Genomic DNA, 25,515 nt, shown 5'->3' on the forward strand with positions numbered 1-25,515 from the left:
CAGAGATCATCCAATATAACCCCTCCCTACTTCACATAGGTAAAAGCAGACAGCCTTCAGAGTTTGCCAGGGTAACATGGGAGGCGATCAGCAGCTCTGGGCCTCTGGACTGAGTTTGGTGTCTCTTGCCACTGTGCCATATGACCTGGTTCAGAATCACTAGTGCCAGTACCGCCGCTGTGGGCAACCAAGCTACGTGAGGAACCAGGTCTCCGCATAGCGATGTTCACCTTCTTCCAATTCCCGCCTCAATGTCATCCCATGAAAATATGGACAACCACATCCAAGCAAGGTGCTCTCAAGAGTCAGCTTCATAGCCACGAACATTTACTGAGTGTCTGCGGTGACACTGCGTGGCTCTTTGCTAAAGAACTGCCACACAGGCCCCTGCCATGTTGGGTTTGTAAATTATGCAAGCGGTTTCCTTTCTGTGGACTGTAAACACATGCACCACTTTTAGGGCCGACTATTCTCCATGATGCACGCTGACAAATCGTGCTGAGCAGATCAGACTGAACATCAAAATTGCCTCCAGGCCCAGGATTGGGGTCATCTGGGAAAAGACCACAGCCAGCCAGCCCTCAAAGCCCTTGGAAATACCAACTCCAGGGCAATGGCAGGTTAGCCAGGGTCTAAGCGTTCTCACGGCCGATACAGAAAGGAGTATGTTTCTAGAAAGGATTTTTAAAACATTCCAAATGTGTGTTGATAGGATGGAGAGTACTGTTTAGCTAGAATTTATGCATATATATGTATTTTTCCCCCAGACCCGCTAAATGTTCTTACATAGATACTGAATTAATGTTAAAAACTAATGCTAAAATTAATGCTAAAAATCTTTTTTAAGCCTCCTGAGTATCTCCGTAGTATATTAAGAAAGAAACCCTGAGAAGCAGTAAGAGCGGTTACCATACATTCTTTTAGGAGGGATTAATGGCTTCTCAAAAGAAATTCCACAGACAGAAATTTCTATACACTTACTTTTTTTTTTAACACATCTAGAAATATCTCTAGCTTCATAGCAAGAAGAAGTCTGTCCCCTGAGAAGATTATCTTGGTTTCTTATAATAAGCCAGTCCAATGCCCACTTTATTTTATATTTACAGAATCTTTTACGGCTGGCCTGAAACAAGCAATGTCCTAGTTAATTTAGCAACTTAAATTTGCAGCATGTTCCCTGGATCCAAAACCGTATAAACAAGATTTAACCATATATAAGTACAACTAGAGATTGTGCTTTGTGTGTGTGCAAACGGAGATATTTATAGACACAGATGGAAAAACAAAGAGAAACACATTTAGGATAATTTTAGCACTAAAATGCAAGAAAATACATGAATGAATACTGATTTCATTCTATTTGAACAAAAGGAACCTGCTTATCAATCAGGTAAATATGTTATCTGCCTTGAGTGGTGGAGAGGGACACACACGTTTTGATGCCTAGTAGTTTTTAATCATGTGTCTTAGGAGTGTACGCAGGTGATTATTTGTTTTACAGATAAATAAAACCAGGGGCTTAGATGAAATATGTCTTAGATCTCAGTGCTGCCGTGACTATTAAGGGCCAAATAAATGTCAGGACCAGAGATACACAACAAAACAGTGTCTCCCTTCTATTTTACTTCACTTCAGAGAACCCCTTAGATGATGACTATTGGTGATGGTATCTGCATTTTGCAAAGTGACTTTTCTCCACTAGGTACTGGGCTGCATGCTTTATATACAGTGTTGCATTTAAGTCAAACCCCAAGAGCAGATAGTAACATTTTATAGGTTAAGAAGCTATGGCTCAAAGAAAGGAAGAACTTGCTAAGATAACAGTAAATGACAGAAGTCATTTAAAACCAGTAAATGACAGAAGTCATTTAAAACCCTTGTTTCATTCTAAAATACATCTCTTTTTCACCAGACAAAACATCCCCATTATATTTCATTTCCTGCCCATATAACAGGCTGTGGCCTCGGTATTAGCCTCTTGGCTTTCCATGGACCGGTGTGGGGATGGCGTGAGGGCAAAGGCTGAAAAGAGGCAGGGAGCTTACTATGGAGAATACAACAGAAGCTTGCGCACGTGTGTTCGCTGGTGTGAACCTCAGAAATCAGACATCACCAGACCAAGGACTAAGGACAGGAAGCACTGGCCTCCTAGAGGAATTTTGCGCTTATTTCAGCTCTTATTTCAACTCTCTTTTCTAAGACCTAGCCAAGAACTAAAACAAAAGTTGCACAACTATTTACGTCTAAACAGCAAAGCTGCTAAAAATTTTGGCGTCTCCCGACAATAGTATTTCTATTAGGCATAATAACAACCGATGCTAGACTTTTTCCATTCTGGTGAAGTAAGAAAACCCGTCAACGCTGCTATATGTACAGGGTAAAAAGGTGACTCTGAAGGCAACCATAACCATTTATGAAGTGAAGTATTACAAAAAATAAAAGGAAAGGAAGGTTTACCTGCGGGCTTTGAACTAAACTCTCAGAGGGTGCTGCTGGGAGATTTGCTTGTTAAACACTTTTTTTTTTTTTAAAGAGTTTATTTATTTGACAGACAGAGATCACAAGTAGGCAGAGAGGCAGGTAGAGAGAGAGGAGGAAGCAGGCTCCCTGCGGAGTAGAGAGCCCGATGTGGGGCTCGATCCCAGGACCCTGAGATCATGACCTGAGCCGAAGGCAGCAGCTTAATCCACTGAGCCACCCAGGCGCCCCAGATTTGCTTGTTAAACTTCACTGACAAGAGCTGGTCATTCCCTAGACCCAAGTTCTGATGCATGTCTGCACCATGGGCTCTGCTGGAAGAGGTGTGGTGAAGCCAGGGAGTATAACTGACAATGCTCTCATTCACAGGCTGACCTTGGCCTTGAGGTTCCTCTGTACTTCATTCCAGCCTGATGCCAATACAGGATCCGTACTAACAAAGCACGGGATGCCCACAGGTGGCTAAAGCTGACAGGGGAGAGACTGAGGGTGCATGGTGGCTCCTTAGTCTATCGACTTCCAGGCACTGGCATCAGGTGACCCTTTCAGCCTGATCATCTCCTATTCCTTTCACCTGAAGTGACCTTCCTTACTTTGTCACTTTGGGAAATCCCACTCAACCTTCCCTTAGAGAATCCGTTGGCATTTGTATTATAAAGGAGGATGGCAGTTAATACAAATGAATCTGTAATGTGCGGGACTCCTGGCAGTCTATGAGCCAGAAGCCAGTGTTTTAATCGTTTTGGGGAAATATTTGGTATGCCTCGATCCTCAGGTCTAAGAAGTAAGTGGTTGGTTGGGTGGGGTTTGCTTTACAAGTCAGCAGAAACACTTCTAATTGCCAAAAGAGGATCCAATTATCTTTGTGTGTTTTTATAACAATTATTATGGTACTAGGATGTTAACTGCAACATTGTTTATGGTGGCAGGAAATAGAAAATAACCCAAATGTCCATGGCAGGGGATGACAAAGCAATGGCAGGTGCTTCAATGCTCTCAAATGAAAAGAAGTTCGATGGCAGATAGCCGTCTGTCCTCTGTCTTACAAAGCTGCTTAAGACGTATTTCTGAATGAAAAGCAAAACAGAAAAATAACATATCTAGTAGGAAATGACATGTAAGAACAACCTCCCAGGGCGCCTGGGTGGCTCAGTGGTTTAAGCCGCTGCCTTCGGCTCAGGTCATGATCTCAGGGTCCTGGATCGAGTCTCAGGGTCCTGGATCGAGTCCCACATCCGGCTCTCTGCTCTGCAGGGAGCCTGCTTCCCTCTCACTCTCTCTGCCTGCCTCTCTGCCTACTTATGATCTCTGTCTGTCAAATAAATGGATAAAATCTTTAAAAAAAAAAAAAAAAAAAAGAACAACCTCCCACATTAACTTTGTATATTTTTTCTTGGCATCACTTTTTGCTGACAAATGCAAAGTGTCTGGAAGCAGGCATACCGAAAGATCACAGTTGTGCAGGAAAAGGGGGCAGGAGAGAGGGTAATGATCTAAATTGTTTTTTAAACAGAAAACATCTGTATATGTATCTTTTGCAATTACGTATTTCGAAGTGAAAAGCTCAATGTTCGATGGCAGCTGTAAAGCGGCTATGATATTTAATACGAAGTCTGTGCTTATGAAATGCCGCTGGGTCCACACAGAGCCAAGGGGGCTTCCGGGGGGCGGGGGGAAGGGCTAGAGGAACACTGCATTTTTTTTTTTTTTTTCAATTTCATCTATACTTTACCTCTTGCTAACTTTTGAGTTAGCTATAGACCCAGTAAATAGGAATATGATGGGATGAGGCCTTCTTTGAAGATACTTTCAGGAACCGGTACCAGCTAAGTGTCTTCTTCTTCTTACTGCAAAATGTACAGGAAGGCGATATGCCCACCAGGGACGTGATGCTTCACACGCTTCCCCTGCGCTTTAGCCCGCAGAGTCCCGTGCAAGTGATCACTCCTCCACCCAGGAGCACCTTGGTTTTGAGATCAAGGCAATTACCCTTCCTGCAGATGGCTGGAATTTATCTAATCTCCTCTTTTACACAAGCTCCTCACTGACGCAAATGCTTTTCTAGAAAGGGTCTGAATAGAATAGATGAAACCAGGAGGTAACTTAACAAAAACTTTTGGGGTCAGACGCTGTCACCTAACACTTACTTATACGAACAATGCTCCAAGAGTGGAGGGGAGCCCTAGGGAATAATGCCTGTGATTCTGTGATTAATAAACATCACTGCAGGATGCTTGGGTGGCTCAGTTGGTTAAGCAACTGCCTTCGGCTCAGTTCATGTCCCTAGTCCCAGGATCGAGTTCTGTGTTGGGCACCCAGTTCCACGGGGAGTCTGCTTCTCCCTCTGACCTTCTCCCCTCTCATGCTCTCTCTCAAATAAATAAACAAATTCTTTAAAAAAAATAAACTGCCTTGACAAACATTTATCTACCTTGACACGTATTGCTGAATCACATTTTTTTTTAAAGATTTTATTTATTTGACAGACAGAGATCACAAGTAGGCAGAGGCAGACAGAGAGAGAGAGAGAGAGAGACAGGCTCCCCACTCAGCAGAGAGCCGGATGTGGGGCTCGATCCCAGGACCCTGGGATCATGACCTGAGCCGAAGGCAGAGGCTTTAACCCACTGAGCCACCCAGGCACCCCCACATTTTTAATTGAAATTTTAATAGGGTATAGATGAAAAAAAAATCCCACTGGATAGGTTATTTATTATGATTTAATCAGTTCTGATGTTTTATTTTATAGGAGCCAGAGTTTACTTGAATTTCACATACTAAGTTTATCAAAGGAATCGGGAACCTTATTTAAGGGTAGCCTAAAATGTGTGTGTGTGTGTGCGTGTATGAGTGTGTGTGTGTGTGTATTCTCAATATACCGAAGAGTGAGGGTCACTCCCTATACTCTGCCTTGCTCCAGTGACTGGAGTAGCATGTGGAATAATTTCGACCCCTCTGTACTGGGACCTCCCTTCATCAATACCAAAGAGAAAATGATATAAGTTCCTTGACTGAGTTAGTGAAAAAAAAAAATCAATTCAGAAACTGGTGTTAGGGGTTCCCAGTGCTCTCCACAATGTCTAAACATGCTGGTGTGTGCAAGTAATAACACTCGGTCCTCTGGCACTCCCTCACAGTTAAGGGTACTCGTTTCAGCAGCTCCCTTCCTGGTTTTCCCACGGTGCTGCATTCTGAAGGCCTCACCGACTCACTGCTGTAAAAATGCCATTTGTAGTTTTCTCAGGTTTTATGTTATGGTGCAAATAAATCACAACTTATCCCTATATTCTAAAGTTCTGGGAATCCCTCACCTCAGAGATAAGAACACTTGAGGGTACAAGAAGTCTGTGTTGTTTCCCCTGTTTTTCCTGCAGCTGGTATGAGAAACGAGAAGAGAAATTTTCAAGTGGGATGGGCCTCCTGGTGAGGCGTCCTCTTCCACCCCACCTTCCGTCCTTGTTCCTTTCCTCTTCATGGTTTAAGATCAGGATTTTCAAATGTGCACACATGAGAGCGAAAAGTATAATGAATACCCCTGCTCCCCATTAATTCACTTTCAAAGATTTTCAATAGCTGTTTTTTAACATTTTAAAACAACTGTCACACATCATGTATCTGTAAAAGGTTTCGGGGTGGCTGGGTGGCTCAGTCAGTTAAGCATCTGCCTTTGGATCATGTCATGATCCCAGGGTCCTGGGATGGAGCCCAGAGTCAGTCTTCTGCTCAGCAGGGAGCCTGCGTCTCCCTCTGCCTGTTCTGCCTGTTTCTCTGCCTGCTTGTGCGCACGCGCTCTCTTTCTCTCTCTCTGATAAATAAATAAATAAGGTTTCTTTCTGGTCAGACCAAAATACCATTATCACACACAAATATATAACTATATTTAGTTAATACTATATATAATATAAATATTTATGCTTAGATGTAACGTCATCTATCCCCTGTGATAGGTTTATGTGTCAGTTTGACTCTGGCATGGGTGCCCAGGTATTTGGTCAAACATTATTCAGGGTGGTTCTGTGAGGCTTGTTTTTATGACCTTAGCATGCAAACTAGTAGACAGAGTAAAGCCGATTGCTCTCCCAATCTCCAATATGTTGGAAGGCCTCAAGAGGAGAAAAAGGCTTACCCTTTCGTGAGCAAGAGGGAATTCTTTGGCCTGATTATCTTCAAACTAGAAATTCACCTTTTTTCTGCCTTCACACTCATGGTGCAACACTGGCTCCTCCTAGATTTTGAGGCTTCTGGCCTTTAGACAGAACCACACCATCAGCTTTCCTGGTTCTGACTTGGACTAGAAACAAACCTTCAGCTCTCCTTGGCGTCCAGCTTGCCAAGTCACTTTGCAGAATTTAGGACTTGGACTTGCCACTTCCATAATCCGTGATCCAATTCCTTATAATGAATATACATATCTATATATCTATTATCACCATATATCTATATGGTCTTCAATAGGAGACCATATAGATATAAGGTCTTTCTTTCTCTGGGGGATCCCTGATTAATACATCACCTACTCACCAGACCATATTCCATTTCTCCAAATGGCTCAAAGATGTCTTTTTACATACTGTCTGAATTAGAATCCAAATAAGTCCACATAATATTTTTAAAGTCAATAAACATCAACTCCACTTGTGGAAAAGTCACAGAATGTTTTCTCTTTTACGGTATTTCTTTTTTTTTTTTAAGAATTTATTTATTTATTTGACAGAGAGAGACCACAACTAGGCAGAGAGGTAGGCAGAGAGAGAGAGAGGAGGAAGCAGGCTCCCTGCTGAGCAGAGAGCAGGATTTGGGACTTGATCCCAGGACCCTAAGATCATGACCTGAGCCCAAGGCAGAGGCTTAACCCACTGAGCCACCCAGAAGCCCTATGGTATTTCTTAAGTAATATTGGGTAAGTTCTACAACGCAAAACATTAAACAAACTTTTAGAATCTGATTCCATATTTATAAAGATCAGAATGTATGCCTTAAACATGTCAAGACTGGATATAGGAAGAAAATAAAACACGTCTCAACTAATAGCAGTATACTCTTGAAAAGTCAATGAGCTTCTTTGTTTGCCCTAGCTTCCGCATGTATAAAGTAGGAAATGCACCCATGAAATATTTACTCAGCCTTCACAGAGATGCAGTGAGGGGGAAAGGTAGCTTCACAGAGATAGTTCTGAAATAAAGTATCAAAAAGTGAAGAAATTTATAGGTTATCATCATCATCTTCCTCCAAGGAACCTGTTTTGTTTTTTTATTTGCAACTGAAGTCTTCTTTTCAGATGTATTAATACATATCTGTGCTGCATTACTGATATGAGCAAACACATTGTGCTGTAGTGAAAAAGCCCAGGTCTTCGATCCGACATAATTCTGTAAGTTTAACACCGGCTGAAATCAGACCTCTCCAGGTCCCCACCTCAGACACTCACCCAGTACTGTTGAGATAACTCTGTCCTAAGCTGCAGTCCTTTGACAGAGAAGACGGGTTGAACCAAAATGCTGGCAGACACTGACCATTGCTGTGTCGCTCATACCCATAGTCACTGTGGGGGAAAGAGCCAAGAGAGACCTTCAGTAGGTGGCAAAATCACTAGAACAGTTTCATGGTAGCACACAGCCAACTTCTACTCTAGTCAATTAGTCAAACAACAAGATTCACTGAATCAATACCTTTCCAAAAATGGAACAGTTTTTTCCCCCCTGTGGAATATCAGTTAATTACCCATGACAATACCCTACATTTCCAGAAAAGCTGACTTGAAAGCAACAGAGAACCCTGTGTAGAGACAGAGGCTCAGTGACCAATAATTCCAAGTAACTGTCTTTAAGCTGAGAGAGCAGATAATGTTCTCGTGAGGAGAATACACAATACTGACAGTGGTTGGGCCCCAAGAAAGCTGCAATTAGAAAACAGGCAATGGGGGCACCTGGGTGGCTCAGAGGCTTAAGCCTCTGCCTTCAGCTCGGGTCATGATCTCAGGGTCCTGGGATTGAGCCCCAGATAGGGCTCTCTGCTCAGCAGGGAGCCTGCTTCCCCCTCTCTCTCTGCCTGCTTGTGAGGTCTCTCTCTCTCTAATAAATAAATAAAATCTTAAAAAAAAAAAAAAAGGAAAGAAAGCAGGCAATGGTGGCGGCTTAAGCCTCAGTGTACACATCATTGACGCAAACACAGCCACACGTGGCACAATTTTCATTACTGGTGATGTCTTTGGGGTGCTCTTCCAAGACATCTGGATCTACCAAGCAGAGCCGAGCCAGGTCTCTCTGTGCACATTCCATATGCTTCAGAGTCACAGCAGAAAAGGAAATGTCCTTCAGGGGTATCATGAGCACTTCCCCGAGGAAATGTTGTTGTTTTTTTTCCCAGTCAGTTAGCATCATTAGTTGGGACTAACGGCTTTAAATCCTCTCCATAGTTTAGAAAGAGTCAAAGACTTTTCTCTCCTTCTCCTCTCTTTCTTGCCTCCAGGGGCCTCCACATGGCCTGATAGTCTTGGCTTCTGGAGGATGAACTTGGGCACAGAGGATGACAACAAATTGCTCCTCCACAGGCACAGACAAATCAGTAACCATTCGCGTTAGTACGAATTGGCCCATCTGTGTAATGGAGGTAAGATGCTGGCACACGAGGGGTGGGAAGGGAGAAACAGGCTAAGCAGCCAAGGGGCCTGTCACCAGGCAGCTGGCACTTAGAATTCTGCACATATCAGCTGGATTTGGTGCTGGTTCAACACAGCATGGATAGGAAGACTCCAGAAATGCTGCCTACAGGACACCCGGAGTTCGTTTCTGGGAATTATTTTATAAATGCTGAAGAACGGCAGGCAAGGTCATCTGGGGGGACTGTCCAGGGGAGAGCCAAGCTGAGAGGGAACATTTAGTGACAACCACCTTTTATTACGCTGCAGTCAAGTGGAATCACGGAAGCTCTAGCTACGGGTAGAGACTCAATAAGGTCATGGCGGGTCTTCCAAAATATTTTTAGAAATCATGCCATAAACAAAAATCCCAATTGACCAGAAAAACTTACAATGGCCTCATTTATGATTCATTGCCCACTTCTCAGAATACATTTCAGTTAGTGGCATGAGTAGCAGATTCCAATCACAAATGAATGCAAGATTTGGGCCAAGACTGTAGGGGAGTGAGGGAGAAGGAAGGGAGACGCCTAACTGCCTTCCTTACCCTATGGTCCTTTCACTCTAGACTAAAACTGAAAAATGCAATAGAAAAACAAGGCATGACAATGACAACAACAAAAGACTAGCTTATTTTGGAACCTTGTAGAAAAGATGCCCCCTGAACAGTATTTTCAGGAAAAAAATCAGGGAATCAGGACATCTCATCTCACTTTTTCCCTTTGCTTTTCTAATTTATGTAAAAAGCATAAATTTGCTCTTTACAGAAGGATGACTACGTGCTAAGGCTGAAGTTAAATGACTAAGATAAAATGTTGACTTCCTTTATAAGCCCTCCTTGAACAGAGGGGATAAAGGAGAAGCAGTCAGAAAGAGGGATGGTCTTTAAAATTCCATGGACGTTTTCTCAGTGACTATATTTCAAGATGTCAGTCCTGAAAGGTAGGGCAGGGATAGGGATACTTCTATCATTGTTAATAACGGTGTACTGGCTAAAATAGAGGTTACAGCTGGAGAGGCCCCTGCAGAATTCCTTGTGAACTCCAATGTAACTGAATTTCTGTTGGCCTCTGGCTGAGCCCAAGATTACATAACTGGCTCTTGGCTTGCCTTGTTTACCAACAAGAGGGCAACAGCCTTGCGTTATCAGACTGAGGGCTGGTGGCCAATTCTGGCAAGACTGCCCTGGACCACTGTTTCAGAGAATGTCTCCAGAGGTCTACCACGAGAGAAGATTTACTTTTTCTGAGCCATAGGGTGTGTACACAGCTATGTGGTGTGGACCCAGCCCAGTCACTGACATTTTGATGATCAGATAAGCGATTTGTGATTGTTATACAGGCAGATATCCGATAATAAAGGAAGGACTTTGGTTTCTTATGTGGGCCAAGTTTCAATCACTTAACATTGACATCTATATTCAGCAATTGCCGAATATATATGTTTATATATATATAAATCTAGAGAAAAAGAAAGAAGAAAAAAATAAGTGAGATGGATATGATGAAGGGAGTTACCACCTACTTATCCTCAGTCATTTCCAGTCTCACCTGAAGGCCAAACCAGAACAGCGCAAGGGCAGCACTGACCCCATAGGCTAGCTTTCCGCTTACCCAATGCTTTGGAAAGAATGCTATGGCGCTCAAATGTCTCAGTCCTTTCCAGTTTATACCAGCTGAATCCGGGAAAAGGGAGAAGTCTTCTGCACCACCAGCTCCACAGAACCACAGATTGGCCATGCCACTGACTCAATCCTTGCACTGAAGGCGGAAAAGTCTTCCACAACTTGCACAAGCAATCGTCAGCTAACTAACCACTGACTGAAAACTTCCCGGGACAGCAAATCTACTGCCTTATAAGGTCATTGTTCCACCACTAGAACCTAAACTCTAGGAGGTCTTTACCTTGAGCACAGATATATTTGCTGTCTGGGAAGTCAACATACTGTTTTCAGTGCTGTTGTCTGACGCAACTCAGGGTGGATGTGGTCTCTTTTTTTGTCCTGAGATCTATCAACGATGTGAAGCTAGTTATCAGCCATCTTATGAATCCTCTTTCAGTCCAAAGAAACTTCTAGTTTTTCCATATACATATGCCCATAGCTAATAAGCCATGTTGTCTTCAAGAGGTAATTTCATAAGAATATGAGGCTTGCGACAGCAAATATATATGGAGATATATATATATATATATATATATATATATAACTATGATTTCAATATATATAACTATTATTTCAAATCTTGGCTTTCATTAAGACCCGTGTGGATATGATACATGGAATGACCCCATGGAGTGACAGCACAAGCTTACCAGTCAAAATCAGCCTCTGTGCAGACACAGGGTTCAGATTCCATAGCTCCTGCATACTTCCCTTGCATACACTTACGCTCTGATTTTCGCTTCTTGTATATCCTTTTTGCTCCCATGATGCATGCTTCCCCCTGTAAGGAGACAAAGGATCCCAGGCAGTTGGGTACATAGCTTGGACCCTCCCTGCTCCACATCAAGACACTCAGGGAGATGTTCCCAAGCCTTAGTGTAATCTGGACACAGGTAGCCTGCTTTGTGATAACAGCATTTTACTTTTTTTTTTTTTTTTTTAAACAGCATTTTACTTTTGATGTCTAGAACCCTAGTGTAGAATGCAATGGTAAAGACAATTCTAAGAAGCTTGGAGGGTGTGTCAAAAAACATCCTTAACTCCTCATGTATTTGGCAAACCTTTGCTTGGCAAGGTATGAGACTCCATGCTACAAGGGACACACAGACAACTCAGACTCAGCTTTTAACAAATAAATGTATCGCCGACAAATCTATAGTAATTAAGTCCAATTCTTCTATAATAAAAGATTTATGCACCTGGTCATTTATGAGCACATGAAAGAAGAGTATTGCTACGAAATATACAGATCCATTTTGCCTCAATTTATTGTGCCTCTGCCCACACGACTTTATAGCCCGGATTTTACGTCCCTCTACCAGACGAGTGAGAGAACTAAACTCAGTGTTTCTCTACAAAATAAATAAAAGCTTTGAATACCACAGTGCCTGTGGATCCCAAAGGGGGAAATAACAGCAATGTAAATGAGCAATAGTTTTATTGTTGAGTCTCCAAAAAAGAGTATACGATCTTGGCGGATGCAGCCCCAGCTGTCAAACACAGCTATGGGTCTGAAGGACAGAAAAGAGTTTTGTCCCATTAGCAAATTCCTTTTAATTGGTTCCATCACATACACACATCTAGATGTAAATATATTCCAACTGACCCTTGGGCAATGCAGGAGTTACAGGTTCTAACCCTCTCACACAGCCAAAAATCCACGTATAATTTTGACTCCCCCAAAACTTAACTACTAATAGCTTACCACGGACTGGAAGCCTTCCTGACAACGTAAATAGTCAATGAACCACAGATTTTGTATGTTACATGCATTGCATGCTGTATTCTTACAATAAAGTAAGCCAGAGAAAATGTTATTAAGAAAATCATAAGGAGGAGAAAATGTATTCAGAGCACTGGACTGTATTCATTGAAAAAAAAAATTGCATATAAGTGGACTTGTGCAGTTCAAACCCATGTGGTTCAAGGGTCCAGTGTACTTAGTCTATGTTTGGGGATACGATGTGTCACTGCTTGAATACAGTGATGGCTATGCAGGGGGACCCACTGTCCCTCCTTGGAGGAACCTACAGAATGACTTCCACATTGGGAAATCAAAGGAGAGATGCTTTCAGCTACAAGCTGATCAGTTGAGGACCCAGAATGAAGGAACGCTTCCTATTAATGATTCTGCGTCCTTGTACCATGAGTACCTTGGAAGGAGGCAAGAAGCACCACCTAATCCCAGGGAATCGCAGGGTGACAGGGAAGGATTTGACTGGCACCACTCACCGAGGGTAATTTTATTATTTTATGTCTCTGTTTGCATTGCTCGCGAAAACTGAAGATCCTTTCCTCACCCCTGCCGCTACCCTGCACCCACACGACGTGCTCAGATAAATTCTGTTTGGGTCTGAGTGCTGAGGTGGTATTTCATTTTGAGTTGTAAGTTTAAGCCAAGCACATTTGAATTTTATCTCATTATATCCTAGTACAATAAAAAAAGAAATTACTTCACAACAAGCCATAAGTGTTGAGTTTGTTCACTGTTGTGGAACACAAAACATGTAAGAAATCAGTCGATGTAGCTTTAGATGAGGCCGGAGAAGTAAACTGTGCCCGTGAGGATCCCGATTCCTACAACTGCATGACACCCCGTGCCCTCCACCCAGGACTGCCCCTCAGCTTGGCACCCCCTACCTGGCTGTGCAGCTGCCAGGGTCTGTAGTCTTCCTCGGCACACCGTCGGTCGAAAATGGACTTGTAGTCCACCTTGACCAGCTGCCATTCGGAGCGGTGGCTGAAGTGTCCAAACACGCTACAAGGGTTCGTAATGAGAAAAATAATCACAATCGGAGCAACGCCAGTCACCAGCCTGTGCTGGGGCCTTACCACGAGCTTAGCCTGACGCTCAACACCTTACACTGAGCAGATCACTTAATCCCCAAAACACAGTGATGAGGAGGGTGACTGTTACTGGCTCTGAATCACCCATGGGTAACCTGAGGCTCAGAGTGTTTCACTAACGTGCAAAAAAAGAAAGTCAAATCACTAAGAACCCATCCAGTCAGAACCCAGAACCCAGGTGGAGTCTGAGGAAAAACTCACTTCTGCCTATTTACCACAAGAATGGCTGACAAGAAAAAAACAATTAAGGAAACGATCCCAAGCGCTACCTTCCATGTGGTCCAGGATTACACACCTAGGTTCTCTTGCTAAGGTCCGTGGTTTCCACGGTTTCTGTGCTATTTCACTGTCCCGCCTGTCCCTGGGGAGAGTGGCCAGAAGGGCTTGGTAGTGAGAACTGCATCCCGCACTCTGCATTCTCTCTTTACTCAGACAAACTCAGGTATCTAGTCACCAGTCAGAGCCAACTGTGGAGAAAAGCCACAAAGTAGCCTTTCCAGTCAGCTTTTTCATCTGCGTTCTGCAATTGTGAAAACCGGATAAAGGGGGCGCCTGGGTGGCTCAGTCAGTTAATGGTCTGCCTTTGGCTCAGGTCATGACACCAGGGTCCTGGGACCAAGTTCTGCATCAGGGTCCCTGCTTCTCCTCCTGCCTCTCATGAATAGATAAATAAAATACTGGGGAAAAAAAAAAAGAAAACTGAATAAAGGCAAATTACAGAACAAACAGCTCATCTGGATCTGTGTTTGGTGGGCAAAAGTACAGCTAAGAGGCATACTAAATTTTTGTTGCTCTCTTCTATCATTAAAAGAAGGGACAAAAAAACCTAGAAAAAATTAGAAATAGTACCAACTATTCGTTGATTTTTAAATTTTCAGTGATGACAGGGTTGACTACTTTAAAACTTCTGTTTTCCATGTCCAATTTACCAGGGGATAGGAAAAAAAAAAAAAAACCCTTCACAGTTTCATATTACAAATTCAAAGTTCATGTTTTGAAACCCTTAAGCAGGCAAGTCATTAATCAAGTCTTTCACAAATTAATGATCATCCCTTTCCAGACAAGAATGAGTGCAAATACAATTTCACAAGAACAGATTGTTCTCATGGTTTTTCTTTTTTTTTTCTTTTTTTTTTTTAAAGATTTTATTTATTTACTTGACAGAAAGAGGTCACAAGTAGGCAGAGAGGCAGGCAGAGAGAGAGAGAGAGGGAAGCAGGCCCCCTGCTGAGCAGAGAGCCCGATGCGGGACTCGATCCCAGGACCCTGAGATCATGACCTGAGCCAAAGGCAGCGGCTTAACCCACTGAGCCACCCAGGCACCCCTCTCATGGTTTTTCTAATATAACCTCACAAGTGTGTTAGGTAAAGAACCAGGAAAAAAGAAAATCCTTTGTGGGGTTTTGATCAAGCTGTGTTCTGCCTTAAAGTGAAATCATTCTTAATTGCCTGTGATTTTCTGTATATTCAGTTTATTATTAAAGTTTTAAATTCATAGTTTTGTTTTCTTTTGAAATAATCACTTCTCATTTCCCCAGGCCCATTCAGTATAGGAAGAAATAAGCTGTGTCCTCTTGCCACCAGCCCTCTGTGTGGGTGTCCTAATTAGTAAAGAACCAAGAAAATGGGCAACCACATTTTTCTTTCCCCTTTGCTGAGAAACAATGAAGTGAGATGTACTGACCTTGCTGGCAATTTCAAAGCTAACAGTAGTGAAGTGAATAGGCTTTGCTAAAAACAATGGGTTTCTGGGGGGCACCTGGGTGGCTCAATCCATTCGTAGTCCAAATCTTGGTGTTGACTTGGGCCAAGATCTCATGGTTGTGAGACTGAGCCCCACATGGGGCTCTGTGCATGGCATGGGGTCTGCTTCCAATTCTCTGCCTCTTCCCGCCAATCCCCCCAGCCCCCTGTCCAGCTCATGCTCTCTCGTCCTCTCAAATAAATGAATGAATCAGATCTTTAAAAAGAAAAAAAAATCAACATGATCCTGGATTTATATTAAGATGAGAAGACATCATACTTTTCCACTTACGTCATGATTAGAGTCTCCTCCCCAGGCTCACCCAGAACCCCATCCACAAAAAGTGGAATAGATGTGAAACTGTACTTGCTCCAAGATCTCCCTTCATCAAAACTCAACCTAATGAAAGAAAAAAATAATAGGCATCAGAACCCAAAAGGAAAAAAAAAAAGGTCCTTTCAGAGGAAAGATACTATCAGCCAGGAGAGAATACATTTTAGAAGTACCCAGGGCACTGTCAAAGTGAGCCTTTTATATGAGTAAGTATTCTTAATTACATCAGAAGGTAGAAATACAGTTAGTCAAGCAATCTGGGACCCAGATGTGTTATAACAGCTATAAGGGGAGAGCTATACGAAATGGGAATAATAATAAAGTCTTTGATAGAATTTTTTTTTTAATTTGGATATTTTATTAGATCTTAGATCTCAATGTGACCCTCTCCCAAACCTCACTGCAATCTAGTAGCAGGCCTTACTGGTGATTCTGAAAAGCAATGGCCTTATGAGACCTACTTAGATGGACTTGAACCAGCTGCCTCTAAGTGAGCAAATCCTGAGCGGCTTTCCTCCTACCCTGTTACAAATCCTAGCTGACTCATGGAGGGAGGGGGTACAGAAGGACTGGCTCTTGAGAGCAAGAGAGGTCTGCAGCCCTGCTGGTCGCACGGGATGGTTCCTCGGCTCTGCCTTTCTCTGTGGATGTCCCCCCCCCACCCCCGCCCCAAGCGAAGCCTCTGTTTCTCTTATTTCGGCAGCTTTCCTGTAGGCCTCCAAAGTAACTAAGACCAGAGGGAAAATCACGCTTTTGGTTTAGAACAAGCTTGCCTGTGGAGAGAGCCCCTTTCAAAAACACAGATGAAGGAACCTTCTAGAAAGCATTCTAGAAGGGAGGCCTTGCACATCCCTCTGTGTGAGACCTACAGGAAGAGCTGTGGTTTGTCACCCCATCCCACCACCCCCACCAAAGGAAACCAAGGAAGGAGGAGCAGGGGAAAGAGACAGAAGAGAGGTGCCTTGAATTGCTGATCTCCGTGCAGAACACACATAATGAATACACGTTCAGCTACTCTTAACGTCTCCCCGCTGTACCTGACAGGCCACTGTACCTGAGAGTGCTCTGAAGCAATAAGGAAAGTACTAGGAGGGAGAGCACTGACATATTTGAAAACTAACTCCTCTCTCAGGGGCAGAATCTGTCTCAATCTTTCTCTCTCTCTCTCCTTCCTTCCTTCCTCCCTTCCCTCCTTTTGTGAAACTGCAGGCAATAATCTTATTTTAATAGAGCAAAGCTATAAATTATATTCTAGTAGATGCTGATGTTTTACTGCAAACACAGTCCCCATCTGACAGCCTGACCCATCAGCTGGGCTTAGCAGGATGGAGCCATCCGGACATGACTCAAGCATTTACCAGAGATGTCGAATTGGGAGCGACGTGTGCTTCATAGCCACCAGGACTCCACCCTGGTCCAGATACAAAACACTGTGCTCCTCTTCAAAGATCTGCAAGAGGGAAACACAGCCACGTGGATATACGCCACATCCACACACGCCCAGAGTTCAGAGAATGGGTCTTCATCTGAGGAGATAGATTCCTCCCATGATAGAATAGGGTTTCCCCAAATCTTTGGAGAGACAGTTATAAACAGTGCTTCCCAAGGGGGACCACACGTGCCATTAGAGTTATACCAAATGATTTTAGGTGTGCCACAAAAGAAATCTGAAGAATTAAGAGTTACGTGTTCATGTTTATATTCCCATCTCTTTGTGATAAGTTCTATTGATTCCCACTGATGACGATGTCAGAATACTGGGTAACCATCCTCTTGTGCAACATCTCTAGAAGGAAGAAAGCTTAGAGATACTTTACTCCGATATTCTCATTTTGACAGGTTTAGAGAGATGGGATCTACCTAAGGCCAGGCGTAGAGTAACTCACGGGGCTGGGACCTGCGGCATTACCATGCCCTTTCCAGAATGTAATTACTTCAAAGTGTACAAGTATAACACAGGAAAGCTGTTCTTGTTCAATTCATAGATTCGCTACCAAGCCTAATGTAGTTCTGATCAAAATGGAATCAACTTGGGGTACATGTGTCCTTTAGGTTTTTCACCAAATGTGGAGAAATCAACTTGAAGTCAAGTGGAGATGGGCTGCAAACAATTTCTGTGTCCTCTCTGTACGAGACGTGTGCTGTTTTCTCCTAACTGCGTTGTTGGTATTGCCTTGTCTGTGGCTACACTACAGACATAATTATTTTCCCTCTTGTTTATCTCTTCTACCTAAAAGATATCCCAGGACTACAGATGTAGAGAGCTCTCTGCTTGGTTTGGGTGCTGGAAGAATCAAATGGGATCCTGGCTCTTGAACTATTCTCTAAAGGCAACTGAATAGTCCAAGTTCCTACACGCCCCAAGATCAACAGCCCTGGGGTTTCTTTTCTTTTCTTTCTTTCTTTTTTTTTTTAGCCCTGTGGTTTCTTAAGCAAATTTCCTTCCAGCCTCACTCATCTCAAAGCATGTGAATCACACAGAGGATCTATGAAGGGTCTGAGGCTAGGAAATGGTTATTGAACCATAGCATGGACATCTCTGTCTAAAATTTAAAGCAGAATGTTCTCATTTCTGTGTGATTACCTGTGCATTAGATTTCAATTTATGGTGCTAGTTATTGTATGATAATTAAATGTCAGCAGGTTATTAAAATATATTTATTGAAGTGTAACAACCATGCATTAGATATATATCTTGTTATGATTGCTAAACCTCATTAAATGCTTGTTTTATAAGCTATGGGTATCTAATTTTCATTTAGAATATAGAGAGGAAGCATTTAAGCTAAACACGTTGGTTTAAAGTGATTCTATTTCTACATTTCCCAACTTATGCACCCTGATGGTTATTACTCTGTCTTCTGCACATGAAATTTAAACATTTCAGACCACCACCTGGGTAATGGCTGTTTCTGTATCACTGCATTCCTCTCTACTCTGACTCCAAGGCAAGGGGGATTTACGGTGGTAACTCAGTGTTGGGGATAGAATCCACCCTCCAGGCTCCGTGTTCCCATATAATAACCCCTTGGGGATCCTGGTTTTCTTTTGTGGAAAAAAAATTCAGTCAGCTCCAATTTGGTTTCATTGTAACTTACAAACTTTCTTACATAGAGGCTCTGGAAAAAGGGTCATTTTTATTGGATGACCCAAAAAAAAAAAAAATCACATTGCATAAATATTTGCTAAACTCAAAGACTTATTTAAGGCTCTCATAAAACAAAAAAAGGAAATAAACATATTGACGAGCTTTAGGATCTACAAAGAGCCAAAGTTCCCAGAATTTAACCAAGTTGAACAATGTTTATATGTCATTTAAAATGCAGCAACTCGACCCAGGATGTCTGCTTACCTGCCTCCAGGTGTTCCCTGCGTCAGATGAGACAAACATGCTTATGTCGCTGTCTGATAATTCAGAACCTATATTACCTAGAGAAAGCATGTCACCATTAGTGAAAGGAGCTGCTTGCAAAAGCTAACAATAGCTTTTTTTGCAGCATAGATGGCCAATTGATTGCAACAATCGGCCATCTATGCTGCCCGAGACGGACCGAGACTGTCCAACACTGTATGTGAGCAAGGGTTTCTTAGCGCAGTTTCTCCAGGGTCAGTTGTTTGGGTGACTTCCAAAATATTTTCGCTTGTTCATTAAGTTCCCAGCACAGATATCTAGCTTCTAACATAAATACAATTTGCAACAGCAAGCCCACCAGGCAAGCTTCTTACCTGAAGCCACTATGATGCTGGGCGCTGTGTCTCGGCTGGCAATGATCCCTGATGTGTAGGGATTCTCAGAGACCTTAAGGTGAAGGTGTAGCGAACAATAGGGCTGAGAAGAGGAGAAATGAGGGTCATAAAGACATGTAATCTAAACCATCATTTAAAGTCCAGATTCAAAGCATCCATGCATTCATCCACCCAACCCATCTAGCCATTCATTCATGTGCTTGTCTCCTATTCCACAGGTATCTGGTGTCCACTAAGTATAAGACAGGTGCCAAACTGGGGAAGGAGGGAGCATCTTCATTTTAGGTCTAATATACTGTCTTGATTGCCATTTGGCCATTCAACAGATATCTTAGTGCTCTATCTGTAAGGCACTAGGTGTAGCTTATGAAAAACTTACGTTGACTAACATGTCGTCTCTGCCATTACATGGTACTAATTTAAGATTTTTCTATTAACTACCATCAAGAGAGACTAGCATAACAGCCATAAGATCAGTAAGGAGGAAACATAAAGTTCTGGAGGCTGACATGACTGTGGACAACTTTGGATAAGGGAAGGCTTTAAGGAGAAAATGGTGCCTGAGCAAAGATGGTTAAGGTATGAATTGCAGGTGAGATGTTCAGGAAGATAAAGAACATTTCAGGCCCGAGTTATACCAATAATAATAAAGAATAAAATAATAAAGTATAAGAACAAAATAATAAAGAATAAAATAATAAAAAATAATAAAGAAAGGAAGGAGAAGAGTTTAGCCAAGTAAGACAGAGGAGGAAAAACGGGGTAGAAGACCAGGTAAAAAGATTTGCTCAAGCGGGGAGAGATCTGAAGAAGTCAGCTGGCATCGCTTGGCCACCGCCCATTGGAGACATCAGTCTCGAGTTGTCCAGAAGGCGTAGAATGACATCTGAAACTCACCTAACGTCTACCAGGAAATCAACACAATATCCATATCAGGGTATGATCAGAATCAGTATTAGTCAACATAAAAGCCATGCTTGTAGACAAATGCACTAGTAATAACAATTCAAATGAAAATTTAAGGGACTTTTTATCTGTGTGTAAAAATCTTGATCAAATTCTCTGATTAAGATACCAACAGTTTTCAAATACAGGATAATAAATCTTACATGAATTTCATTTAAAACAGTTCTGGTACTGAGTTGTCAAGAACTACAAGTTTGTATCTGAACCTACATTTCTTTTCATCTCTCAAAAAGATTATTTTCTAATCTTATCGACTTGAGTTTTTGGAATTACCAATGTATCTCTGTTATTACTTTCATTCTGCTCTGTAAGTCTCAGCCAGCAGATATTCAAAGAGCTACAGAGAAACAATGATTAAATTTATATGGGATAGAGTAAATGAAAAACTAAAAATGAAGCAGAGGGATGAAAGCGGCCAAAATACTGGTGAAGTAAAACAGTGAATCCCCAACAGGGCCTTTCCTCCCTGCCAACGCAGAGTAAACTCTCCAGGGATAATGATCGTTATAAATGATGGGTTTTGCCTGAAAAAGACATGGAAGGGTTTCAAAAAAAGGCATTCTGACTTTACAACATTTCGTAAGAGTAAGGAAGACTGCCCCTCTAAAAAGAACCTTTTGGACCCAGATGTTTGGCTTCCTCTTGCCCGAGAAGACTATGAGAACAGGTAGCGTTGTATGTTAGGCACGTTCCCGGACAGGGCTGTGCTGTGCTCATGTTAAGACAGAGTAAAGAACAGACCGTAAACTGCGCCTCCATGAAAGTTTTCCTGACAGCTGTACCCTTCTCAGATTTACAATGGTTTATTTGACCATGTGCAGTCTCACATTATCTATGCAAGGTATGTACAGTTTTATCTTCCTAAGAGAGAAATGCTACAAATAAAGAGAAAACGTCAAGTACTACGCTTGGAGTCTTCTGTGGAACCTGGCCTAGAATCTAAAAGAGACAGCCAATAGATGCTTGAAGAATCAAAGATTGCTTTATACAAGTGACCGCCTGAAAGACGTTTGTTGAACATCTCACTCAGAACAAGGCCAGAAGTACACTGGGCTAAGTGTAAACCACATCGTCAGATTAATGTTGAGCATCTCCATGGCATTCCAAGAAGTCCAGAACTCCTAGGGGATTAGTCGGGTCACATGGGCTTCCTGGCGGGTCCCTTGTGCCGCCCAACAGAGCAGAACATTCGTGGCTAAGGGAGCAGCCAGTCTGCCATGCTGAGCCAGATGCTTGTCACATACTGCATCACCCAACAGTCCAGAAGATTCCGAAGCCCAGATGCCATCTGACCTGATCAAGGATTATTTGACATAGGGCACCTGCCATTACAGAGGAAAGAGGGCAATTTCAATCAGCCATCTCGTCGTTGCTCTGTTGTTAGGGCTCTGAGAGGCTGGAGATAAATTAATTTGAGAAGAAAAGACACCAGTTCAGGCCGTAGCAGCAACCTTAGAAGTGCTCTTTTTGGTGCACTTTTTTCTCCACTCTCACATTTGCAGTACTGGATTGCCCCCAGCTGGTGTGAGGAGAATATTCATGGCTTTTTCCCCCCCTCTTTGCATTTTTTCCTATTTTTTCAAGGAAGTAATATAGTCTACATCAATGCTCAAAGAAAAACAATGTCTAGCGATTCATCTTTTACTTTTTTTAAGTTGAATTTTTGTACCTGACCTGTTTTGGACATCTGTCAAAATCAAGTCATCAATAATTAATGGAGAGGTTTATTATAATGGCTATCAAGCCACTGCCAATTCCTGCAGGACACAGGACAAGGTCTCTAACTGTTAACGCACATTTTGCCCAGGCAGGGGACACTTTGCTTACCTCTCTTTTCCTGCCTTCTCTCCAGCCTTCTCATCCTCTTTTCTCCCTTCACCAACCATGTCATAAATATCTGAGCATCTTTCCAGAGTTATCTCTAATTCAGTAGAGTCAAAGTACAGTTAGCCCCGAAGGCATCTCTCTACTCCCCTTACTTTCCACATTAAGAAAATACGGAACTGTACACTGAGACAACCAGGACTCCGTGGCTGATTACAGAGAAGGGAGGGAGCAGTGCACATGTTTGGAAATTGCCCTTTGTGTCTTTCCTCACACACAGTCACGGGGCTATCCCCAGCTGGTCAAGCCTAGCCGCAACTAGATCCCTCATCTTTCATCTTTTCAGGATCAGATTTAGAGTTTGAGGATCTGAGGCAAATTAAGGGCTCTATCCCAAAAGAAACTACTCAAAGGCAAATGCACACCGGGTTCTGTATTCAATTCCAGGGAGTTCACAGACTCCTGAAGCCCATTGTGGATCTCTAGGTCCCAACGTTGTTTGGCTGTATTCTTTTATTTCTCATTTTAAACAGTGAAATCCTTTGGCCATTGCTAGTGTCCAATACGTGTCCGTTGAATTTAAATGATGCATTAACTAGCTACTGTCTTCTTAGCACTATGGATGGTCAATGGAGAATTACTTACTGATAGGAGACATGCCCCCCGCCCCCAACATGAATAAAATCAACTTAAAAAAACCTGTTAGATTATTTGAGAATCAATCAGCTTCTCATTCTACTTTCTCTTTTCCCCAACCTCTGTACTAACAGCCTTTAGGTCTTGTCTTCATGGTACTCATATCCCTAGGGCTCCTAATCTGGGTATTACACTGACAAGCCAAATCACACCTTTTATAAATAATAAGGCAGCCGCTGAAGTCTTAAATAGTATCCTCTAAATCCACTCCCTGCACACACACACTCGCGCTGTCTATGATCCTGAGTTGGAACTAGAAATCTTTAGATTTTTAGTAAAGAGTCAATGGCAAAGAAGAGAGAGGGCTATGGGCCAAGAGGCTGAGTCTGGGTGCACTTTTTTCTCCTGGGGCTGGGCACACTCCCAGGGATCCAGCTCCACTCCACTCCGTCCCAGTACACCATGCAGAGTCACAGCCTGTGCGCAGGAGTGGGATGCACGGTCAAGAATTTCCTGGGGTAGCTGGCTGGCTAGCTCCAGCAGAGAACTGTCAGCTGAATGCATAAAGAAGTCACGACCTCTCTCCACAGAACACTATGCTTTCCCTGGGGACCCGAAGGATTTGTCACAGGCTCGGTTCACATCTCGCCTCTTGGGAGCCCAATCCCGAGGCTTTGGAGGCAGGTGGACCATGACCTGTAATACCCCATCTAACAGTACAATGCATTCTTCAGAGAAAAGAAATCCTAGCTGAGCCGTCTGGGCAATCAGTCTGAAAGTCCTAAAAATACAGCCCCAAATTACTCTGGATGTCTTACTTCTATAGAATGCATTTTACCAGGGACGTTCCGTTTGGGGCTGTAATTCTGAACTTGTTCCACATTTATAACAGCCCTGCTGGAAAATCTCCTTTCTAATCACTAGGCTGTGCTTTTGGTGACACTGTCACTTTCCAAGTACTCACAACCTAAAAGCACTTTTTTATCTCCTCTCTGCCACCAGCTCCCAAGCTTAAAGAAGGTTTTTAACGGTCTGGGTCTCCTGTAGCTCAAAGATTTTCTTTCCTATTTTGTGCCTTTGGCAGATTTTTATAAGTGATTTTGGTCCCTGCCCCATCCCCGCCTTTGCCATTTCCTTTCCTCAGCCTGTTTTCTAAAACTCCATTCAGACTACATCAAACAGGGTTAATGAGGGAGGCAGACCAAAATACTCCTGGGTGCCACACATCCGGAGCCCATTAATTCATCTTCGCTGGATCTTAATGAGCCTACTGATTTTGCTAACTGTAGGGTCAACCTGAGCCTCTAAGCTTCAGAGAGGGATATTATGACAGATCCCTCCATGTGGCTGTCGGTGGCAAGGGAAAGCTTCCACTCAAGTCCAGACGTGAAACTCCAACACCACCTGCCAGTGAAGCATCGACTTCAGATGAACCACACCCATCACAACAAGACGTGCTAAACATCTGTCACGTGGTTGATCTGTGAGCAGATGCTTTGGAGTGGCCAGGACAGCCTTGGTTCCTATACTCGTGCTGCTCCCATTTCAACAGAGGGAGGCAGAAAAGACAGCCAACCAACACATGTGCTCATTTCAGAAAACGAGAAACAAGAGTTGGGGCCAAGTTCCAGCTTAGAGAAAGCTGAAGCAAGCCTCTGAGATTCAGGTAATCAGGCAAGAAGCTGAAAGCCAAGAGAAAGCCAGACTATGGAAATGGCATTTTAGGAGAAATAATGCTGAACACAGGGGCGTAAGACATAAAGGAGTGCAGTGAGTTAAAGGTATGGAAAGAGGTGGTGTCCTCTCCCAGGGTAGCTTATGTAAGGAAGGGAGGAGAGAGAGGCTGGACAGCGGGAAGGAGGAGCAGACAGGAGCTGGACACTATGAGACCTCACAGGCCATGGTAAAGTAGTAGAATCTTATTCTACCTGAGTTAGAAAGTCATCAGAAACTTCAAGGAAAGGAGGGGCAACATCTGAATTTTTAAAGCTCAAGTTGATCTTATTTACATGAAATGTGAGAAAAAATAAATCTAATCTAACGTAAAGAAAAGCAGATTTGTGATTATCAAGGGCCAGGGGAGTGGGAACTGACTGCAAAAGGGCACAAAAGAATTTCTGAAGCTGATGGAATGTTCTATCTTGACTGAGGTAGTGGTCACATAGGTCTGTCTACACTTGTCAAGATTCATCAAATTATACTCTTAAAATGGGTATTTTTTATGTATGTTTTACCTCAGTAAAATTGGATTACAAAAGAAAAGATCTCATTGGCTGCTGTGTGGAGAAGAGATTGCCAGGTAGAGACACGAGGACCCGTTGGGCGCCCATCACTGTAGAGCAGGAGAGAAATGATGGTGGCTTGGATTAGGACGGTCCCAGTGGAGATGTGTAAGCAAGCTGATACCATGTTTATATTTTGGAGGCATGGCATGAAGGCTTCCTAAGTGCCTGGGTGGCTCAGCTGGTTAAGTGTCTGCCTTCAGTCCATGTCACGATCTCAGGGTCCTGGGTCCTAAGGTGGGCTCTGTGCTCAGCAGGGAGTCAACTTCTCCATCTCCCTTTGTCTCTCTTCCTGCTCATGCTCTCTCTATCTCAAATAAATAAATAAGATCTTAAAAAAAAAAAAAAGTCTTCCTAA

The 25,515-nt window shown here is 42.9% G+C and overlaps 1 protein-coding gene across 7 annotated transcripts in view; it reads right to left on the reverse strand.

Annotated features, from left to right (window-relative positions):
• Positions 1 to 25,515, reverse strand: part of SORCS1 (sortilin related VPS10 domain containing receptor 1) — a 513,368-nt gene that overhangs the window by 75,245 nt on the left and 412,608 nt on the right. For all 7 annotated transcript variants that reach the window (XM_046027660.1, XM_046027661.1, XM_046027664.1 and 4 more), the window contains 7 exons: positions 19,429 to 19,531; positions 19,055 to 19,131; positions 17,061 to 17,152; positions 15,661 to 15,768; positions 13,419 to 13,536; positions 11,429 to 11,559; positions 7,907 to 8,020 (listed from right to left, as the gene is read on the reverse strand). In XM_046027660.1, the coding sequence (XP_045883616.1) occupies positions 7,907 to 8,020; positions 11,429 to 11,559; positions 13,419 to 13,536; positions 15,661 to 15,768; positions 17,061 to 17,152; positions 19,055 to 19,131; positions 19,429 to 19,531 (743 nt within the window). The remainder of the gene's footprint in view (positions 1 to 7,906; positions 8,021 to 11,428; positions 11,560 to 13,418; positions 13,537 to 15,660; positions 15,769 to 17,060; positions 17,153 to 19,054; positions 19,132 to 19,428; positions 19,532 to 25,515) is intronic.

Source organism: Meles meles, chromosome 13 (genome assembly GCF_922984935.1).
Source record: "Meles meles chromosome 13, mMelMel3.1 paternal haplotype, whole genome shotgun sequence".
Classification (NCBI taxonomy): domain Eukaryota; kingdom Metazoa; phylum Chordata; class Mammalia; order Carnivora; family Mustelidae; genus Meles; species Meles meles.